This window comes from Aulostomus chinensis, chromosome 5 (assembly GCF_037954235.1).
Source record: "Aulostomus chinensis isolate RoL2024-O1b breed Wild chromosome 5, RoL_Achi_v1.0, whole genome shotgun sequence".
NCBI lineage: Eukaryota > Metazoa > Chordata > Actinopteri > Syngnathiformes > Aulostomidae > Aulostomus > Aulostomus chinensis.
This window is the reverse complement of record NC_141324.1, coordinates 13,380,485-13,402,042: the sequence shown is the minus strand read 5'-3', so window position 1 is coordinate 13,402,042 and position 21,558 is coordinate 13,380,485. Positions and strand designations below refer to the sequence as shown.

At 44.5% G+C, this 21,558-nt stretch overlaps 4 protein-coding genes across 4 annotated transcripts in view; 1 reads left to right on the top strand and 3 right to left on the bottom strand.

The window, feature by feature from the left end:
• hs2st1a (heparan sulfate 2-O-sulfotransferase 1a) overlaps window positions 1–9,615 on the bottom strand; it is a 28,364-nt gene extending 18,749 nt beyond the window's left edge. The window contains exon 1 of the mRNA XM_086203268.1: window positions 9,039–9,615. Coding sequence (XP_086059394.1) covers window positions 9,039–9,162 — 124 coding nt within the window. The 5' untranslated portion in view covers window positions 9,163–9,615. The remainder of the gene's footprint in view (window positions 1–9,038) is intronic.
• A 202-nt stretch (window positions 9,616–9,817) lies between these two features.
• Window positions 9,818–15,128, top strand: selenof (selenoprotein F). The gene is made up of 5 exons (XM_086203270.1): window positions 9,818–9,969; window positions 11,032–11,199; window positions 13,115–13,178; window positions 13,849–13,898; window positions 14,055–15,128. Exons 1-5 carry the CDS (start codon window positions 9,922–9,924, stop codon window positions 14,184–14,186), a joined length of 462 nt encoding a protein of 153 aa, XP_086059396.1. The 5' UTR covers window positions 9,818–9,921; the 3' UTR covers window positions 14,187–15,128.
• An 807-nt stretch (window positions 15,129–15,935) lies between these two features.
• cldn18 (claudin 18) lies at window positions 15,936–18,178 on the bottom strand. The gene is made up of 5 exons (XM_086203269.1): window positions 17,959–18,178; window positions 16,815–16,979; window positions 16,559–16,721; window positions 16,355–16,468; window positions 15,936–16,262 (listed from the first exon to the last, which is right to left on the bottom strand). Exons 1-5 carry the CDS (start codon window positions 18,176–18,178, stop codon window positions 16,166–16,168), a joined length of 759 nt encoding a protein of 252 aa, XP_086059395.1. The 3' UTR covers window positions 15,936–16,165.
• A 1,449-nt stretch (window positions 18,179–19,627) lies between these two features.
• Window positions 19,628–21,189, bottom strand: LOC147261300 (transcription factor Sox-14-like). The gene has a single exon (XM_086204893.1). It carries the CDS (start codon window positions 20,978–20,980, stop codon window positions 20,264–20,266), a length of 717 nt encoding a protein of 238 aa, XP_086061019.1. The 5' UTR covers window positions 20,981–21,189; the 3' UTR covers window positions 19,628–20,263.
• Window positions 21,190–21,558: the final 369 nt, after the last annotated feature.

Below are 21,558 nucleotides of genomic sequence, written 5' to 3'. Positions count from 1 at the left end.
GGGGAGAGAGAGAGGGAGGGGGGGGAGGGAGAGGGAGAGACGTGCAAACAGATGGAAACTAAATATAAAGGACGGGGGCAAACAAGGAGAGAAAACGTGGCGAGAACGGGAGAAGGAGGTGGAGAAATTTGGAGTAGAAACTGTGTCCCTGAGGAAGACTGGTGTTACAAGTGTCACCGGAAAACAAGATAACTGCAGCTTTCGGCCAATTCTTCGACTAATAGGGGTAAAGTTGAACGAGGGGCTGAAAAATGAAGGCTGCTCGACTATCTTCCTTCCTTCTTTATTCCAACATGCTCTGATGAAATTGGTTGTAAAAATGCTGCAGGCCTGCTTTCTTATTTCATTTTTTTTGTAGGGGGCTTATGACTCTCACCAGCTGCGGCTCTAAATATTTCTGGGTTGCGATGAAAATTAAACAAATCTCTTTCATTGCTTGTTTTTCCTCTACCTTTCTCCTCCTGCTTTGATAGCACCTTATTTCCCAAGCAAGCCGCAGATAGTTTTCTTTCAGGCGCCCATCCAGTGGGGTTGGTAAAACACGAGAGGGATTTGAATATTACAAAGAAGACTCGACATGCACATGAAAAACTTGTTTACAAGTATTGATCCAGAGGGAGCTAGATGAGAGTACTGTCATTCTGAATTATTATCATGATAAAGGCTTAGCAGCAACCCTGCTCACTCTGCAGGGAACCAGAAGGGAAACTGACACCTGCTGTCATGTGCTTACAACCGCAGGCTCCATCATCTGTCAACCCCCAGCACCCCCAGGCTGTAACTAGGAATGGCACAGTCTACACGTGATCGTATAGCTTCTATTATATAAGAAAGACTGATTAAGAAAAGAGGCGTCAGCATTCCGATTCAGGTTTGGTGTGTCAGACTGCAGAGAATCATCTGGTTTATCATTTCAGCTCAATGATATCTGCCATCAATCAACTCCACATTTTCATGTACACAAACAGGCCTGCTGTGTTTTGGTGCAACATGAAGCGGAGTTGATGCGGCCAGTGGTGACACAAGAGGAGGGGAAGAAGATGAGGAAGAGGGAAAGCGTGTGGGTAGAGCCCAGCTGAAGGAGCGATGGGTAGTATTGGAGCGGGGTGTTCTACTAGAGTAGCAGGAACTCCAATTACATGCAGGGTGTGAAACAATCCATAACACCCTATTTAGCCTGTCTGTCATCCTGCAGCAGCAAACGCAGCACCGGCGGTTGTTGCTGTATGCGCCACTTTGCAGGAACACATTCCCTGTGAGATGAAGAGCGCGCCAGGGGCCATAAATCCCGGGTCCCAATCAGAGCCAGCTTCTTACAATACAGCAGGAAGCCCAGTATGAGCATTAGCACACTGTCTCCCCACCTCCCACAACAAATCTATCGCGGACACCTACGCCCATCTCTGCAGTGGGCTCCCCTCCATTAGCTGCTCAAGCGGGATGTTTCAGAATGACTGAGCAAGTCTGGGCGACAGACGCTATTGGCTGCTTATAGTAGCAGATGTCAATGTGTAGAGTGAAAGCAAATGACTCGTGCACCAGTTATACCACTCAGGGAAGATGTGAAATGTCATGTAGAGTTCAAAGAGATCTGGGTGCCATGTCCACGGGGGGGGGGGGGGGGGGGGGGGATCAGCACTACAAATGAAAGAAGAAAAGCAGGAAGTTACACATTTGGGAAGTTAAGGTCTGTGCACTATTCCAGAATTATCTCAGCCCCTGGCCCACCTGAAAGCATATACACCTCATGGCCATTCACATACACTAGGCATGAAAGGAATCCGGCTGCACCCGCCCTTTTCTCCTCACTTTTGTCACCCAGTGGTTCTTTCAGCTGACAGTGAGGAGTTCCACCAAAGGGATGAAGCCTGTTCCCTTCACCCCCTGAACAAGTACCCAAACCGACCAGAGGGGGAGCTTGTCCAGGGACCAGGACACCATCCGTTTCCATTTTCTACCGCTTATCCTGTTAAGGGTCGCGGGGGGGGGGGGGGGGGGGCTGGAGCCTATTCCAGTAGCCTTCGGGTGAGAGGCGCTGAACGTGTCGCCAGTCCATCCCAGGGCCAACACATAGAGACAGACAACCATTCACACTCACAGTCACACCTACAGTCAATTTAGAGTATCAATCAGCCTCGTCCCCTCTTGATGTCTTTGGACTGTGGAGGAAGCTGGAGTACCAGAGAGAACTCACACAGGCACAGGGAGAACATGGGTCTCGCCGGGGCTCGTACCCAGAACCTTCTTGCTGTGAGGTGACAGTGCTAACCACTGCACCACAGTGCCACCCTTGACCAGGACACATATACCCTAAGCCAGCCACCCAACCACACACAAGGTCAATTGTTTCTTTAGGGGCACAAAACCAAGCCAACGGCAACAGAGGGATTACAACTGGTAATTGGATTTGGTAAGCACTGCAACAGCTCTCCACGGTACATGGATGACCCGGTTTGTTTTATTTGAAAGAATGTACAGTTGCTTCCAAGCATCATGGTGTATTATCCGTTTTGTAGAAGTTGACAACAAGATGCTTCAGATTGTGTTTTGATGAAATCTGGATCCATAAATTTCGGTACGGCCTGACAAACTTCTTCAGTGATGACAGAACAGACGTAGAATCCGAATGCATAAGCTCTTGTCAAGAGACTGTGTAACACAGGTGAATTAGAACAACGTGCCAACTAACAACCCAGGTGTAAAAATGAATCTGGATGAGCACAGGTAATGATAAAAAAAAACCAACAATTTTATTATCATTTAAAGTCACCTTTCAAATGACAGAGAAATTTCTCTGTCATGAGAGTCATCCTTGAGCATGCACAGCATTGCCTACGGACGGGAACATGGCGTTTGTGACCCAGTCCAATAAATTGCCACAGAAAGCTCAGTCATGGTTACACACAGAATATTCAAGACTCAAACATTTCTTGGCCACAGACACACAATTATCATCCGTAACAGTTAAAGTTTCAACGCAACTCAAGGATAGAATCATTGGAACATCAGAAAATTGAACACTTACTCTCCCTCAACTAAGGACATCGGAAGACGGACAGACTTCTTTATTTAGTATCAAATGAAAAAGATGTGTGTTCTTTCAGTGTGTCATTCATTTCATTTCATTTATCAAAGGACATTTTTATGAAAGCCTGAATGGTCTCTGAACAACACAATAAAACAATCACTAGTTTTCATTAACAACATTGCTAAAAAAGGATTCTATTCGTAAAACCCATTTTTTCCGGTTTAATAAGATTTCCATCAACAGATCAAATGAATTTAGCCATGTTGGTTGAAACTGTGCCGTCATCTTTGTTGCAGTTCGCTCCATAGGTGAAAGTTAAGGTTGATTTAGATATTTGTATGTTTTCTCTGCGTTCCTTTGGGACAACAACTGCAAGGATAAAGTTATCCCGCCAGTCAGTGGTTCTTCCCTGCTTCATCAAAACCGGCGCTCCATGAAGGACTGATATCACTGCTTCACATGGCCATTTTCTGCTTGAATAAAAGCTTGCCTTCTGCACTTGTAGGCAATTACAAAATGCAGAATTCATTTCAAAGGTCAACAAGGCCTGTAATTCCTTGCCCTTGTTGAATTAACTACTGATAGACAAGGGGGTGATGGGCTGATTTATTTTTCCCATGAAAAGGGTTAGGAGCTTTAGAAGAGCCAAACAGGATGCAAATGTGTGTTCCCATGACATCAAGTTTCCGCTGTTGCCTGTTCATACTACAGCTGTGGACTTTTAACATTCAAAACTGAGAGCCAGTGTTTGGAAATGTCAGTTTTAGAGGTTTAAAAGTACCAGAGGCGTGAGGATGCTGGCCATACATGTAGTTGGCTGTTACCAGAGTGTCACCAATTACTTCTAAATCAAAGCTGACATGGAGCAGGTGATACACACTTGATAACCACGTAGGCAAATAAAGAAAACCAGGCAGACACTAATTTTAGACACAACTGCAGTTCAAGGTCTCATCAGTGACCGAGGAACCGATGTGCCAACGGGCAGATCTAACGGTGGAATGTCCTCTAATCACAGTGCGTAGCGATGCCTGACACACGCTCTGAGGCAGCGTGTGAGGGTGGGTTTCTAGGCTTTGGGTGCCTGGCTTGACAATCAGAGTCTGATTCAAACCCAAGGCCGGGAGCGGCGGGATGCAACAACAAATGAAAGCTTTTAAGTCTTGCGTCACCTCTGCAGACACTTTGACAATGAGTGCATGCATCTCTTCCTCTCCCTGTATTCAACAGCTCTTCTCGCTAACAGAGACGCCTGTGTCTGGAGCTGAATATCACCCCGCAACAGATGGAAATTGAATTCCTCTAATCAGGCTGAGTAATGGCCAGCAGATAAAAGACGATGACGATGGTGAAAGTCTTGAGTATCTGTCCTGCTGGGTGACACACAGTTCTAACATGGCCTGCAGGGCAGAGAGGTGAAGAGGTCGTCTCCTCTAGTTACCAGGCCAGAAGGTGACAGTTTTATTAGCAATGTTTCCATTTACTGCTGCTCTTAATATATCATAGAAGCCAACTGGGATGAACCCACTGCCTACGCAAGCTTTGTTACAAACACATTTGAGGCACTATGTGAGGGGGAAAAAAAAAACTGCTGAAAATATTAGACATAGAATATTTTGGAATATTCACCCTGAGGAAATAACTTCAGCATGGCTTATAAAAGTGGGTAGCAAGGGTAGTCATAATAATGCCTTCGATTGTGTAATGAACAAGCTTCCACCCAGAAAAGGACAGGAGACAGATACTGTTGTTACAGAACCACTATTGCCAGCTTTATCAGAGGGGATAGAGCGTCTCACCCTACGGTCACCTGATTGACGTCATCACAATACACACATCCATGCTATATATCCCTTGAGCAAGTACACCTGATTTAAGTAGGACTTCACAAACTAAGGTAATCCTCAACATGACCAGAAAGGCCTTTTTAGGAGCAGACAGTGATGAAGGAACTCCCGTCTGGCCCTTTCGGCCCACGCAACAGGTTCTCTTTGGAAAGGCAGGTAAAAAAACTAACAAACAAGAACAAGGGAGTCGTGCTAGATTAGTGTCCTTTAGTAGCACCCTGGAAAGACCCTGGCCCTCAGTCTTAGGGTGTAGAAATTGAGTCATTTTTATTCCAAGAGCAGAGGGACTAAAGAGACCCATGTGTATTGACTCCTAAAGTCTTCATCAGGGTCTGATGAAGGACCTTGAAGAAGACAGAGTCGATATGCGCTGGTATACTTTGTTCCCTGCACTCTGAGGATAACATCACTTTATTTCTTTGCCATAAGATGAAGTGCCTCAATCTTTTTTCCCGGCGTAGTCAGTTCTACTCACACAATCACTTCCAGCAATTTTTCACATTTCCTTTAATATTCATTGTTGTTTTTCTGCAAGATTACAGCTTACTGTCACACAAGAGGTGTCACTGTAACTGTAGGCCTATTTGCATCTCACTTGATTTGTAAAAACCACAACCCAAAACAGTTAAATGTATGTGGGTGGACTGGCAACTCACAAAGACCAGTGGATCATATCACACTCTATTCAAGGAGCTTGACTCAATAAACCTCCAGAGAGGGCATTCCAATCAATCTGGCAGCTCGAGCAGAGCCATCATCTGATACATCATCAGCGTTTTCATTTGCTGTTGCATGAAACTTGTTTCACTAAGCTAAGATCCTCACAACTGTTAAAGTCGAGTTTCTCACAAGTTTCAAGTGTGCTGCTGAGGGCTTAACAGCAGGAACCTCACCTGCAAATTAATTTCATCCAAGTTTCAACTAAATAAAGTTAACCGAAAGTTTCACAGCCTTACGATCCTCAAGGTGAGCTCTGGAAATTGGCTAAACTGAGATGGAGCTCAGGCAAACCCTGACAAGGATATCAAAACCCTTTATTAAAGAAAACTTTATTTCCGTCCATCCGTCCCTGCACAGTCTGTCTACGCTACTGTTGACCCAGCCAGCAGCAACACTGATAAGCAGCCGGAGAGAGAAACACTGTCAGAATAATGGATTAAGCCCACAGCGGGACACACAGCTGCATGGCAGCATCATTGTAATGCAGAAGACTCCTCGGTGAAACCTTGGGAGGACGATTAGCTTGGAAGCAAATCACAGCTTGCCTGCCCTGCGGGAGGTGTCTAATGGGGGAAATGATTCAACCTGCGTGTCGAGCAACAGGATCCCACGCTGTAGGGAGTAGCCGCTGGTCATTCTAACCCTTGTGAACATGTGAAAACATGATACAGGAAGGACATTTTTTTCCCTTAACTGTCACCTACAACATACTCTGTCCTTGCTGTGGTCTGCTTTTTACTACTGCACAGATCAACCTGCAGCAGTACCTGGTAACGTGTCCTGGCCCCCTGAGGCGGTCTGTTAGCATCATTCCTCTAAAGCCTCCGTCACAACTATTTGGCAATGCAGCACATAATTCTGAGCTCCGGTATACAGACGTCTGCTCGGTCCCGTCATCCATCAGAACGCTTTTTGCCAGGTCAACAGATTCTCGTGCTGGTAGGGGAAGGGCCTCTCAGGTTCTCTTTCAGCAGAGGGAGAGTGTGTGTGCGCGCGTGTGTGTATTTCACTGGGAGCAGCAGTAAACCACGTAGCTAGCCAATACAGTCATCAATAACCCCAGGACTCGTGATCATTCCAACAAGTCAGCTGGGGTACTCCGTTCAGGTCAGTTGGCTGGTTGTTAATCGTTCACTTCACAATCTGTGCTAAGCCCCGTCTTCACTGACATCACATTTCTATTTATCACCCACCTGTAGGCAACAGGATCACTGGATTTGTAGCCTTGGGCCTGTTGATTCACAGTTAGCGAGGCAACTTTTAACTCCAACCACTTGTTTTCTTAACTGATGCAGTCGGCAATCGGGGGGCTGCAACTAAAACGTCACAGTATAAAAGGTGATTATTCTTGAGATTACGCCTGCTTCATCTCAGGGAGTTTCCTGGTGTGCTCACAAAATTTCAGATCTGCAGGACCTCAGTCCTGTTAAATAAGAAGAAAAAGCCATTAGGCATATTGAATATGACTTCTGCCTTGAATGAAGGCGAGAGTAGGTCGACTGCAGTCGAGGGAGGAATCAGAAAGTCTCACAATGGCAGATACACTTGCAGCTGACTTCCTTCACTACAGGTCTTCCAATACATCACCTACGGTTCACGCACTTGCTGTCCCAAAGGACAAAACTTAACTCGCAGCATTAAGACTAAAATAAAGTATAAAATACAATGAAAATCAATGAAACCTCATACACATTCAACAAAAGTTGATCCGGGGCAGACATGAGTGGTAGTTAATGTCAAACACTCTTGAGTACAAGAAAATAATTACATGTAAATAATTTTTCCTTTTTTTATGTGGACGGTGGTTCATGAGAACAGTGAAAAAAAGTGTTCACATTCACTACAAATGTATGTGATTTTAGCTCCATTCATTTTTATATTAATGGATACAGAGTTTTTGTACCAAAGCTTCTTCAAATTGTTTTCTCATATTTTATTCATGGGTTGTGATCATTATTCCAATATAAATCCATTGCAGCTATTAGAATGAACTTGTCAATACAAGTGAGTCATGATAAAGACTGTACGAAGACTTCTAGGTGATGTCATAAATGTTCCTCTTATTATATTCTATGACTTGTAATTTGTGTCTTGTGTCCATAGGGTAGGAGCCACTCAATTATTCTAAGTGTTTCCAGGCTGCTTTCAGTCACAGTAAATGGCACTTTGCAGTCACGTCACCCTGCAGCAAAAATCACAACGCAATTAAGCAGCAAAACTAAAGACTGCAATTACAACATTGACCTGACCTGGTTAAACTCACAGTATGCACAAAACACATTAGTACCCACATAACCATCATTCACCTTATTTGAATGGATTGGCCACACCCAAAAATGACAAAAAATACTGGACTGTAATAGAAACTGTCTAAACTACATGACATGCAGCTGCTGTTAATGAGAAGAGATGAGCCCGTGCTCCTCCTGCCATAAACTTCAAAATATCTTCTGCCTTTGTTGATGGGCACTTTCCTGGTCTCCCTCCAGGCTCCAACTCTCATCAAATGATACAAAGGGTGGTATGTGAACCCCTGAGGTGCGCCTGCTGCACCCTTGGGGTGCCTACACCGCTCTGCTGCTCCTTAAAAATCCCCACAGTGCAGGCACCAGAGAGATAATCCTGCAATGTCCCAGATCTTTATTGGGACTGGGCCCCTGATGGGAGCAAGAAATGAGCCTGAATTAAAGCATGTGCAGCAGGGTGGCGTCCCCATGTGTGCAGAATATTATGCAGAATCTGAACAAAAATACCTTTTCTTTCACTTCATTCTGCACTTCCATGTTTTTTTCTTTACTGACCATCCCACCTCACATGCAAAAAACCAGCTTTACGTGATATTCTGTATTAGATTCCCCATTACATTTTCATGCATATGAAAGCTAAAAGGATTAGTCCATCAGGCAAATGACACAAAATTAAAATGGTAATTGATTAAAACGTCAACATGATCATTTCAAGCTGAACATTCTCTGATTGCAAATGTTCATATTTGGCCTTGCATAATAAATTGAACATACTAAATATATCAAAACATGAATACAACACGCTGAAGGCATCAGCTTTAGAAAACTGAGTGGTATTTCCAAATATATTCTGGCATTGCGCGGAATTAAGAAAATAATTCGGATTAATTTAACAAAAGATTATCAATATCATGGCGACACACGTTCAGCTGCCTCCTCAATATCACACAGTATCGCACGAATTTAGTCAAAATGCCCATTAAATTTGTAAGCAGCCTCAGAATCACCCGAGCAGGAGAGCTCCCACATCCTGCAACATGCCCGAGGACCATCCCAACACCTCCTATTGACCCGACAGCACAACAACTGGGGCTGCACACATCTACAATGACCCGAGAGCAGAGGAGGGGGAGACTCCACTGACGGCCTCGCGGTGTTCCTGGAGTACTGGGACGGGCTGCAGCCCTTTCAACTCACCCAGCTTTCCGCGAGACTCCTCCAGTTTCTGAATCTGGTTCTCCAGGAAGAACATGGCCACTGCGAACGCCAGCAGCGCCAGCAGCTGCAACTTCGGCGGCATCATGACTCTGAGCAGCCCCATCAAATCATCCACAGAGGCAGTTGGTCAGTCCATGCCCAGAGGAGGAAACACTGGAAACACACTCACGGCGTCGACGGTGCTCACAAAGCGGCTGCGTGTCAGTGCATGGCCCTCTTTCTACCACTGTTCAAATACTATGGTTACCTCAAATAGATAGTATTCATGCTCGGCTAGGTTGACTCATTAACTCAGTTCCTGTTACTTTAGCGCAGTAGAGCTCCGGAGACTACTCCAGGACGCGGGTTTGTTCCCTCTGAGGTGTAATGTTAGCTGTCGCTTGCGTCCCCCATGTAGCACATCCCGTCCCATCCAGTGAGCTCCACAGCAGCGTTGTAGGGACACGCTGATTTTAACACTCAGACCATTGGATGTACCAACAATCCATCAGACTGCCGAGGCGTTCTATTCGACGTCTCCTACTGTCTGTTCACACCAGATTGGACAAATATAATCAAACTTGGACAATAGAGGTCGCTGTTTCTCTTTTAACCAACATGAAAAACAAGAAGGAGGGACGAGGCGACCTTTTTGAATGCCAAATGTTAGAATCTCAATGAAACGTGAGTCGACGTATTAGTTTACACGTTTATGTGAATTATGTAAAAAGTATTGTGTACGTGTAATATATAACCAGTGAGGTTGATTTCTTTTTTATTCGGCTAAAAACATTTTAGGGAGTTTTTCGATCAGGCCCAAGAGGGTCAGCCCTTTCGTAAAACAAGGGGTCCTTAGGGTTCTTGCTAACAAAGCAGCTTCAAAATGTCGGGAGAGGTATATCTCCTGTGGCTACTTTCGCTTTTACAAACGGTGAGTTTAGAATATATGAATTTGAATACTAATAATCGTTACTTGTAAGGTTGTGTTATTGTTAACAACATTTGGGAGGAGCTGTCAGCTGTCCAACGTTACGTTCAGTTTTATAAATCACATCCTGGTAAAGCCGGAGCTTTAAAATGACGTGGCTTATCCTCACAAAACTAAGAGCCCCGGTGGTCGGTTGCAGCTCTGTCGTAGTCTCTTACTTGACTCTCCTGGTTTATAGCCTGAGGCCAGCTGATGTGTCGACGGCATGTGTTCTGAGGGGGAAAAGAGAGAAGTAAACCAGAATTTCCGGGGTTGAATATATAGATCCCCTTGATCAAAGCGGCTCCCCGCTGACTACTCGGGATTTGGCAGTGTTTCCTTTTTTAAACTCGAGCAGAAATGTGCAAACAAGGGGACCCCTCAGCCAGCCGCATAGAGAGCAAAGCTTGTGTGGAAGGTACAAGCAGAACACAACAATTTGCCGTTTCATTTCATTGACGGCAGCTTGTTTAAATGTACACTTATTTCTCGTGTACTGCATTTAAAGGAAGCTGGCAACACCAAGCACCTGGTCTCGGTTACCTACAGCTATACATTTAATCAGGTTGTGAAATTACCACATTTACTTTACAATTTCCTTTAGTATGAGAATGAACACAGGATTCTGTAAATGAACAGGTTCATCCACAAATACTTTTCAAATATTAAAAACTTGTCTATAGAACTGTGCTATAATTAATAGTAAAATAGCAAGTTGGGGTTAAGTTTCATATTTAAAGAAAAAATGTGTATTTTAGATATTGCAGTTCTGTACAGTCTGGAATAACGCTCCAAATGCCATAATACTGGTCTGTTTTACAGAGAAAATATGGTTTTTGTGTCCTTCCTAGTCCTGTGTCACATAAGTGCTCCACACTTATCTGCAATATCAGTTTTCCATTTCTGATGTTTTTAAAGTGTATGATTTCTCTTCCTTTGAAACCAGAGTTAGCACTTCTTTGGAAAAAAAACAACTTTTGTCTTTTTGTCTCACCATGTCCCTTTCATTTCCTCCTTCCTCTCCAGCTGTCGGCATACGGTGCCGAGCTGTCGTCAGAGGCGTGCAGGGAGCTGGGCTTCTCCAGCAACCTGCTGTGCAGCTCCTGCGACCTACTTGGGGAGTTCAGCCTCACCAAGCTCCAGCCCGACTGCCGGGAGTGCTGCCAGCAGGAGGCCCAGATGGAAGGGCGCAAGGTAAAAGTAACAACATACTGCAGCTCAGACTACAAGTAGAAAGCAAGTCATTGCCACACTGCAAAGAGATTCAGTGAGCATAGAGGAAATTCGCCCGTGAAGAAGGCGAATCCCTTAAAAATTATACAATGGAATGTAGAAGTCTTTTCTTGACTGCAACCTGAATTTGATCTTTATAGTTACCAGTGGCTTCGAATTGACAGACTTCTTCATAGCAGGTCGTACTTTAGTAATGCTGCCGTTCTTTACATCCCTTAACTGTTTGACAGCTAACAAAAACAACCCAATATTAGCATTCCTGTCACTGTTGATGGCTGCACATTAAATCTGAGCTGCCACCCACAAACTGTCACTCGCTCTGTTTCTCAATCTTCCGCTTCGATGTTTTGAGCTGGAGCTTCATAACCCCAACTTGACTTCCCCCAAGGAGTTGGAAAAAGCACAGGAACAACCTCTCTTTACCCGACGAGGAGGTGCTACTGTGAGCTCTCTGCTCCAGCGATCACAGCCGACTCAAATAGAGTCTCGCTGTGCGCTGATGATAACCACCCAGTCATGTAATGGCAGAGAAACAATGTCATTTTCTTTGATTATGCAAAGCCCAGAGGCTGTGTGTGTGTGTGTGTGTGTGTGTGTGATATCCAAACAACAGCACCCCACTAAAGTGTTGTGCACACCTCATTTCTCCTCTTGATGATAACTCTGTTTGAGACAAACACTTGCAGGAATGATTACTCATCTTCCTCTTGACCATTCAGGAGAAAATGTAATTTAAAGAGGAGCAGCGTCACTCTAGGTCAGTTGAGACGACAGTATCGCCAAGCTCAAGACAGCAAGGATCAAGAATCTCTTTTCATCCTCTACTTTCCTTCAAAGAAATGCTTGATTGCATGGCTTAGTTGAGTCATAAGGAGGATATTTTGGTTCCCACTGATAACACCCGCACATGGCAGGACCCATTTACCCTTGGGTGCCATTATAGAGAAACGCAGGCAGAACCTCCTGTGAGTATCTGTTTCTACTGGCACTTTGAGGCCAGTGATGGTGACGGAGGCTTTGAGGTCTTGATGGATGAGTCAGCAGTATTCCACATTCTTCTTAAAAGGCCACAAATAAACCCAATAACAACGGGTTAGGGTTCGGTGTCGGTGCTGCCTGTTAACCAGCAACCGACATCAGTGAGCGTGTTCCTGGTTAGTAGGATGAACCACTGGGCACAGGGCTGGAGCTGCTGACAAGTTAGTTTCGGTCCAAGAATTGGGGATCACATTGAGAGAATGAAACGCATCCTGCTGCCTTTCTTGCAGAATGATGCTCATTTTATGAAGTCTGTGAGCACAGATTCTAGTTTGACAGTTCACTATTTGATCAGGACATACGTGACGCTAGTATGTGATATTCCCTTGAGTGGCTTAGTTTAAAATGGACTGTCATCAGTTAAGTTTAATGATTTCAGTGTCCAGGCTGTGGACAACATAAACCTTCCTGGTCGAGTAGTAACGATAGTGATAAGTGGTTGCTTTGGGGGGGGGGGGGGGGGGGGGGTTTACTGTTAAATTCATCTTTTATTCTGTTAAAACCACTGGTGCACTCACTTGGTAATCAATATTCCTAATGCTACACGCATTGAGATGCTCAGGTAGATGCTCTTTGCTTTATTATCCCTACGAGTCTAAGATCTGCCTCCCATGGCAACATGAAATACTGGTTAGTTCACAAAAAGATGTGACGATAGTAAGGGGGAGGGGTCCTAGCTTTATACGCTCTGCAGAGTTTGTCACTGTGCCATGCAGCCAAATTAGCTGTGACCCACCCATGGAGCTCTCTCCCGAAATGTGTGTGCAAAGTGTGGGTGTGTGTGCTGGGGTTTGGGGTCTTCTCTTGATCGCAGTATTGAATGTGTTTCTGTGTGCAGCTCTACCCTGGAGCCATCCTGGAGGTGTGTGGATGAAAATTGGGGAGGTTCCCCCAAGTCCAAGGTCTGTCCCCCTCAGCGATGACATGAGACAGTCAGATATGATCACACAGCGATTTCAAAGCTCGGAAAAAGCTTAATTTTTTTTCTTCCAAGTTGTTTTCAAAGTTAGGAATAGACTGATACTGTAAACCAGAAGTCTCATTTGCTTGTAATTTCCTGGCGTCAAAATGAAGAACTGTGAAATAATCATGGTTAAATCACAAACAAACTTAATGTACTACCATCTAACATTAATGTCTAAATCCAAATGGGGTGGGGGGGGGGTCCTTCTTTTGATGAGTGTGAGGAACCGTCCTCCAGATCTCTTGGAGCTTGGTAGGTGGTAGTAGGTGGTGTGAATCACCTCAGGGCCTCTTTTCAAATAAGCTTCTGAAGTGTTCCAGCCTCTGTTTTAGGAGCGGACCTCCCATCCTGCTCTGTTTAATGGAGTGTCGGGTTACGTGGACGGAGCTGCAGCAGCTCTTCTCCTAATGGAGGTCTCCGCCATATGTTGTCTTTTGTTGATTCCAGTTACAGCCGCGGTGTGTGCTCAACTGTCTCCTCCGCCGTTAACGCCACATTCTCAGGAGGTTTTGCAGTTGTCACTAATTACAGTCCTCATTCTGAAAATAGAACAGCTGATTGACTGATGGAGAACCAACATTTGTCTCACTGGTGTTTCATCCCTGCAGCTTTTGTCAGGAGCGACAAGCCAAAAATGTTCAGAGGTCTTCAGATCAAGGTAAGTCAAATGTCATCAGAAAGATTCGTCAGGATAAGATGAGATGGAATGACATTTCTACGTGTATTTCTCCTTTGTGTATTGAGGCTACTCACACACTCCGTCCTCTCTCTTGCTTTCATTCTCCCTTCGCTCACCCCCTCCCACACACTCCAGTACGTGCGAGGCTCCGATCCTGTGCTAAAGCTTTTGGACGATAACGGGAACATTGCTGAGGAACTCAGCATCCTCAAGTGGAACACAGACAGCGTGGAGGAGTTCTTGAGTGAGAAATTAGATCGGATATAGACAGAAGAATCAAAGGGGTTTTTTTGTTGTTGTTTTTTTAGTCTTTAGTTAAAGGGACAGTTCACTCCAAGACAAAATTGTTTTCTCATTATTTCTTGTGTTACCAAGTCATCCAGGTAGTTTCTGCTGTGCACAGAGGCTGTGAGATCTCTAGCTGCTGCTTGGGGAGTCTTGTTTGAGAGCTCACAGCATTAAAAAAATGAAATTCAACACATAACTTGATCTTACGTGACCAACGGTTTTCATTGAATCCACTTTGAACTCTTGAGATTGCTCCCACTGAAAACTCCATAGCACCAAAGGATGTAGAATCATAATCCCATTCATCAAGTATATTTAGGATTTGACAGACAAACTATCTGCATGACTGGACACTACAATGAGGAAATTTATATATTTTTAATTGAGGTGAAATGGCTCTTTAGGTATTTTCCAATTTGTACACAACTCGGCCTTGAGACATGTAATGAAAAGGTTGTTTTTTTGTATTTGACAGTCATGAATTTATCGCAAGGGTACAACGGGACCTGATCAGAGCCTGACAGGGCAGCACACACAAAATGGCTCAGCGGTTTCTTTAGATTTAGGTCGTTAGCGGTGACCTGTTTTGTCCCTCGTCTGTCTGTTTGCCTTGAAAGTCTTGTATAATTATTTTTTTATATTGCTCAACATTGTGAAAGAAGGGATTGAAATGGGTGAATGAGTCGTAGTTGCTCTCTGAAACCAGACGCCTCTGCAGAGGAACACGTTAGTGAAGAACTCACAGTAAACCGGTGTCGGGATGTGAGCTCTGATGTGCACCTGTGTCCTCCTCTGTCGTCTGCTTTGAAGAAGCAACCAGATTTGTTTGGGATGTTTATTTTTGAGCAAGTGAGGAGATTTAAATATGCAACAATGAATAAAGAACATGATTTCTGTCAAAAGTGTCTTTCGGCATGATAAGGGAATGTTTTTCCTGCTCAGGTAGAGATGATTTGATTTATGTGAACTAGGCTAAAACCAACCTGGTAACACTGCTGACATCTGGTGGTGTGGAATGGTATTGCAGCTTATGATGGAAACTCGGCCTTAAGGAATCATAAGAACTTGAAAAAAACACTCAGTCATTAAAACTGTTACTGTAGCCAACCATTTTCAAACGCACCACCATCTCTAGGATTGACCTCTATCAATATTTGAGAGGGAAAACAAACATTTTCTTCAAAATTTGACAAATGTTTGCTGGGTCCAGACTGTTAAATTTCAGAATTTTCCCCCGTCGGTCATCTCTTAACAGAAAATGAGTCTTTGGGTTTTAAACGGTTGGATGGTCAACAGGTAGGAACATCAGTGGGTTCAAGGAAATTATCATTGGCATCTTTCAAATTTTCTTGATATTTTCTAGGCTGATTAAATCATCGATAAAGCATGAAAATAATAGGGGGATTATTGGACGATGATAACTGATCTCTGAAATCTTGCTTTTGCAGTTCTGATTTGGACAACAAAATTGTCTATTAATAAAAACGACCACAGTCCTGCCCATGATGTTCAATAAACATTGATATGTTGCCTGGCCCTGTTATCGGCTTACGGGGGAGGAGGAAACCAAACAGCTTTTGGCGGGGCAGTTTTAATACAGTGCGTTACAATATGAATGTATCTTTGATGAAATATATACTGTATTTCATCTTTTTATTTGTGGCTTATTGGAGAGCCTCTTGACATGTTTCAAAAATCTTTATTTCCAAAATTTTTCACAGAACTCAATTAAAAAAAAAAACAATTGACAGATTCAACTCTACATGTCCTGTAACCTCTGAAATATTTTACCACACGTTACGACTGTTGTTATTTGCAGTGACATCAATTATTAGGGTCGTGAATATACAGTATATATATGGAAGTTGTTTGGAATGTGCATACATGAGGCAAGTCGATTGTCCTACAAAAACTGCATGTAGAAAGTTAAAAAAAACCTTTATAAGCACAAAGTAACACTACACATAATTCTGGACTCTCTTCCCATCCTCTTGGTGATGATCATCCAGGTCAGTCTTGGTGCGGGACTGAGGTTTGTAAACAACTCCGGGGTAACTGGAAGTAAAAGACAACACAGGATGTGAAGGTCAAAGCAGATCAGGACATTCGACTTAAGTTGCTTCACAAAGACGTGAGCGACGACTCACTGAGGTTTCTCGTTTTTCACCATTCCCTTGAAAGCCAGAGATTTCAGAACGCCACCAATCAGCAGGACACCCCCTCCTATCCAGGCCACGAACAGTGCCGGCCCGAAAGTGTATCTGGAAACACAGGATCTAGTTCAGCACAGCTGGGTTTGTTGCCAGTGTGTATGTCTCATTGAATTTACTAAAATAAACTCAGCATCCTACGTTGGTACTCCTCCCATCCCTCCTCCCATCCCTCCTCCCATCCCTCCTTCCATCCCCATCCCTCCTCCCATCATTCCCCCTCCATAGTTGGAGTAGGCAGACATCCTGAAGGAGGTCACGATCTGATTGGCATAGATAGAAGCTCCTGCGATGCCACACACACCTGGAATGAAACACACGCACACACACTGAAGTTAACAAAACAATAAAAACAGCACTTGTTTGCAAACATTTCCATGTTTATCCGAGGACCGACCAGCGATGATGAACATGATGCCAGCAGTGAGGCTCATCTTGGCCTTGGTTGTGTCCTCCATGCTGCTCATTGTGAGGCACGTCAGGGAGAAGATTGATATCACTGCCCCGAGCACGCTCAACACGATCCCTACTATCATCAGGGCCCGCACCGCCTGGAAAGACCCTAGTGGACAGGAAACACACACATCAGTCCCTCATTGCCAGAACTACTTCCTGTTCTACCTTTTGGGGACAAATGTCAAACAAGTGAGTTTTATTCGCACTCAGTTCTGTTACAAATAGCCTTAATTTTTGCCTCCATCTGCGAAAGAGGATACAGTGCATGTGTGACTTAAGTTCTCCCAAGCTAGATGTGCAGGAGGAACCTGTCCTTTGCTTGTTGTTTGTTCTCTTTGTGATAGCTTTGTTGACCAAGTCCAGGCCTGGAGTGTCCATTATAATGACCAGAATGCAACGGGGCAAATGCAAATACTGATAGCAGTGGGCTTGACACGAGAAGGAGAGAGTGAGTCTGTGTGAGGGCGGCAGAAACTGAGAGTTAGAGTACCTCAAAATCGAATTAACCTAAACACAAAAATGATTATTTACGACACAAAAGACGCAGCACTACTTCTCAGCTTCCTTTTGTGTAACAATCAGATTAATCACTGACATCTTCCATCACGGGAGGTTCCCCTTCAAAATTTGATCTGGTTTTTGTTTCTTTCAGATTCTTGGTTTTGCCACTGCAGACTTGTCTAAAAGTCAACACACTGTGCAACAATTTCAAATTGTGGGAATAATTTTGTAAATTTGAACACGGATTATTCATAGTCCAACATTTATGTACACTTTGGGATTTAAGACGGACGACTACAATTACAAAAGGGGCTCATCTCCCCAACAACCACCTCATCAGTCTGGCCTCCTTCATTTTTGAATGTAGCTATAAAAGTAGTGTATATATTTTGGTGTTCAACTTAATGTGAACTTCCTACCCCACTACTACTATAATACGAGAAAGTTTGTATGCATTTAGAGGCCTTGACCCTGAAGGAGACGAATACTTGGCATAGTTCGGATGCGTTTAATCTTTTTGACTCCGAAAACTGAAACTAATTTCGATGTCAAGAACCGGTGAAGTCACGAGAGTCTCGTCCTACCTGAGAAGCCCAGGAGGCCGTAGATGGGCCGACACTCTGTGAGTCCGGAGGATGCGGTCTCACAGTTCTGCCACAGGCCCTTGTAGTTGTAAACCGCCGTCACAACTTCTCCCTGTCTGTCTTTGACGCTCCAGTTGTTCATGGCAGTAGCCGCAATGAGAGCTGCTGCACCCAACACACCCAATATGAATCCACCATTCTGTAGAACCGAGGGCGCCATGGTGGTGTCTCTGTCAGAGGTTCGGAAATAAACCTGGGAGGAAGTGTGTGTTAAATAGATGAAGGAAGCAGGTGCGGGGTAGAGCGCAGGTAAAATCTAGCGATGGTGGCATTGGGCGGAGGTTTCACCTGGTGTGATACAGCGACATGGGTGGGGCTGCCTTGTGGACACAGTTGGTGATAGGCGCACCTACATGAGAACTAACTGTTAAGGAAGCTGAATCACCTGCGTCTTAAAATGCTGACCGATGGAACCAACGCAGACATTTGTGTCACCAAAACTCGCAAACCATGCTATTCTATAGACAGAAATGTCACTACAGCATCATTGATGATGAAGTGTCAATCAATTACAACGAGAGATTTCTCCTCTAAGGTCCAGTTCAGACCGATGACCCGCAACAAACCAGTTTTAGAACTGAGAGGAGAAGAGTTGCAAGTAGTTGCATGAAGTCTCCGATTCACCATGTCAGATCTCTCCAAGTGCACTGCTATGATGTGTTCAAGAGGTTTTAGAATGTTGCCATTTGATTCTGGACTTATTTCAAATCATTGACCTTAGAAGTAACTTACATGACACGGGGAGATTTTAAGGCCTGAAAGATGTTTCCTTTAAATGTTCCAGTGTTTCGGTCCAATTTAAGTTCAACTGGACCTCAAACAACAAATAATTTGGAGTCAAAATCTCACCAGCATCTGGACTTAACGTTATTCTACAAAGCTCTGCCCAAGGTGTCAAACAAGAACTCTCTGATTCCCTGGTGGATACTGGCATTGTTATGTTGTCTTTGTTGATAATGGACCTAATTTTTGTGACGCTTGTCTAACTTAAAGCACTGACACTGGCGGCAAAGGCATCAGGATCAAACCAGCAACCGTCTGGTTACGAAACGACCTCCTCAGCCAAAACCACCTCAGACACCTGTGGCGATTTTGTCATACCTAACAAAAGAAGACAACTGTGCTGTGTGTCTTCTGGCAACTGATCCAGAGTTCTCCATCCTACGGGTACAGAACAAACAAACATCAGTCTCGCTCTGAGGACTCACTCCCGTTAACACTGAAACAAAAACCACCTCATACGACTCCCATGATTCAAGCTGTCCCCTTATCACTTTGTCAACATGGGGAGGAGAGAAGTTTCTATTCGTTTCTTATCACAACCCTCTCCCTCTCTCGCTCGCTCACACACACACACACACACACACACACTCACACATGCACATGCACGCAACATGAAACTCAACAGGTAGTCACCGAATATGACGGGCCAGTTTATGTTGTTGACTGGCTGTGGATTAAATGTAAAACCTGTCTAACTGTGGTTAAATCCGTGGATCTTATCAGGAACCTGTTCACACAAATGTTCTCGGTTAGTCAGAAACACATCAAACTTCCCCTAGATTCATTTATTAATGATAACGACCGACATTAACTGACAGCTATCAAAATAAACATGACATAACACATTAATAGTCAGTGACATTTCAAAATTCAACCTGTACTGATCCAGATTCGATGACCAACAGCAGTGATTGATGAGGAACCACTGAACATTCTGGAACCTGATGATATAAAAAATCACTTGAAAACAACCCACTCAATAGCAAAGAAGGACTCCAATCACAATACAGTCATGAGATAAACTTCAGAATCTAGGGTCACATGTCAGAATATCTAACAAAGTGGAACCTCATAATGAATAAGCAGGTCAGAAGGTTGATTCACTGACAACAGAGCGACAGGTAAACAATCAAAGGTTTGACTGCCTGTCTTTTGAGTTTTATCCCAAAAAAAATCCACCGGGCGCTTTCTTTTAAATAAAAGAGTAACATACAGATACACATCCTTCCTTTGTAGTGCATCCACAGGGAATGTGTATCCATTCTAGTGCGTTTTTGACACTCATGAGTGGTAGGAAAACTAATGTATATGATATTTTTAAGTGTTTGGATTTCTGGGGCAACATTATGATATTACCACCGGAGAGTGTGTTAAAATATTGCGATATCTTTATGGTTATATGTTAATATGTGAAGGGTATTTGCTCCACTTTTCATGCGCAAACTTCGAGTGTCAAAGCCCGTCACACGCTTGAGCTAGGAGAAGAGTACGTGTCCATGCCGCTCTTGGTCACCCCCCCAGGAAAGAGAATATAGGCAACATGAGGCTGTAAACTGGCTGCAGACCAGGCGCCGCAGTTACATGGCACCACATATCCAGGGCTGGAGGCTGGAGGGTGCTGTCCGAGACAAGCCAGACCCCCAATCCCTCCGGTCTGGTACCCAAACGCGCTGTAGGGCAGAGTTCCGCCTGCCAGAGGGTGCGGTATCTCCGCTATCCGCTGGACAGCTCCGGTGCTGAACTGCCCCGCCGGCTCCAGCAGCGAGAGGGATGAGGAGGAGGAGGAAGAGGAGGCGGGAGCGAGGAGAGCTGAGGCTTTATCCCCGGGGACGAGAAAAGACTCCATGGAAAATCCCTTCAAGTGTTCTGCCGCCTCCCCGAGTAAAGACGGCAGCGGGAAAATGAAACGCTCCCTCTTGAGTAGACTCTTGGGTTTGCGTCGGGGTCTGTACTTGTAGTCCGGGTGCTCCTTCATGTGCTGAGCCCGCAGTCTCTTGGCCTCGTCGATATACGGACGCTTCTCGGAATCGGTGAGCAGTTTCCACTCGGCGCCGAGTCTCTTGCTGATTTCAGAGTTGTGCATCTTGGGGTTTTCCTGTGCCATCTTTCGCCTCTGGCCTCTGGACCACACCATGAACGCGTTCATGGGTCTCTTGATGTGATCTAAAGGTTTTGCCATTTCAAAAACTGGCAAAACATGAATTAAAACACACAGTGGTCCAGTTTTAAAGTAAGAGACCTCTCCAAAATATCATGCTCCTCTCGTGCGTAAAAGTTTTCCGCGCGTCTTTTTTTTTTTTTTTTGGTGAGAATCGCGGAGAGCGCGCCGTCCTAATTGATTAGAGCGTTTACACACAGCCTGGGTGCACGGAGGGGATTCACCCAAGTTGGAAGCTCGTTATGGATGATGCTGGGCATGTCAAGCTCTCATCAACACACCACTGTCACGGCGAGCCAAGCCAATGAGAATGAGAGAGAGAACTGTAATCCCGGCAACAAAAAGTGAGTGAACAACATTTCTGAGGGAGACACGCGCCTTTCTGCTCTCCAACAGCCTCCCCTAATCTCAGCCAAGACAAGTGCTGGCGGGCAGGAGACCAGAAGTGGACTAATCTGCACACAGAGATTAGAATTCAGCCAATGTAGCCGTAGAGATTACCCACGACCCCTCCACAACCTTATTTACACCTGAACTGTATCCAAGATACATACCGAGGTCAGAGGTTAACAGCATCTCTCAGATCAGCAAAAACGTGT

Excerpts from the sequence above, each read along its gene's own strand:
- cldn18 (XM_086203269.1), bottom strand. The coding sequence starts at position 18,178 with ATGGCGCCCTCGGTTCTACAGAATGGTGGATTCATATTGGGTGTGTTG. Across the intron at positions 16,722-16,814 it reads CATCATGTTCATCATCGCTG|GTGTGTGTGGCATCGCAGGA; the intron begins GTCGGTCCTCGG and ends GTTTCATTCCAG. Across the intron at positions 16,263-16,354 it reads GTGAAAAACGAGAAACCTCA|TTACCCCGGAGTTGTTTACA; the intron begins GTGAGTCGTCGC and ends TTTTACTTCCAG.
- LOC147261300 (XM_086204893.1), bottom strand. The coding sequence starts at position 20,980 with ATGGCAAAACCTTTAGATCACATCAAGAGACCCATGAACGCGTTCATG.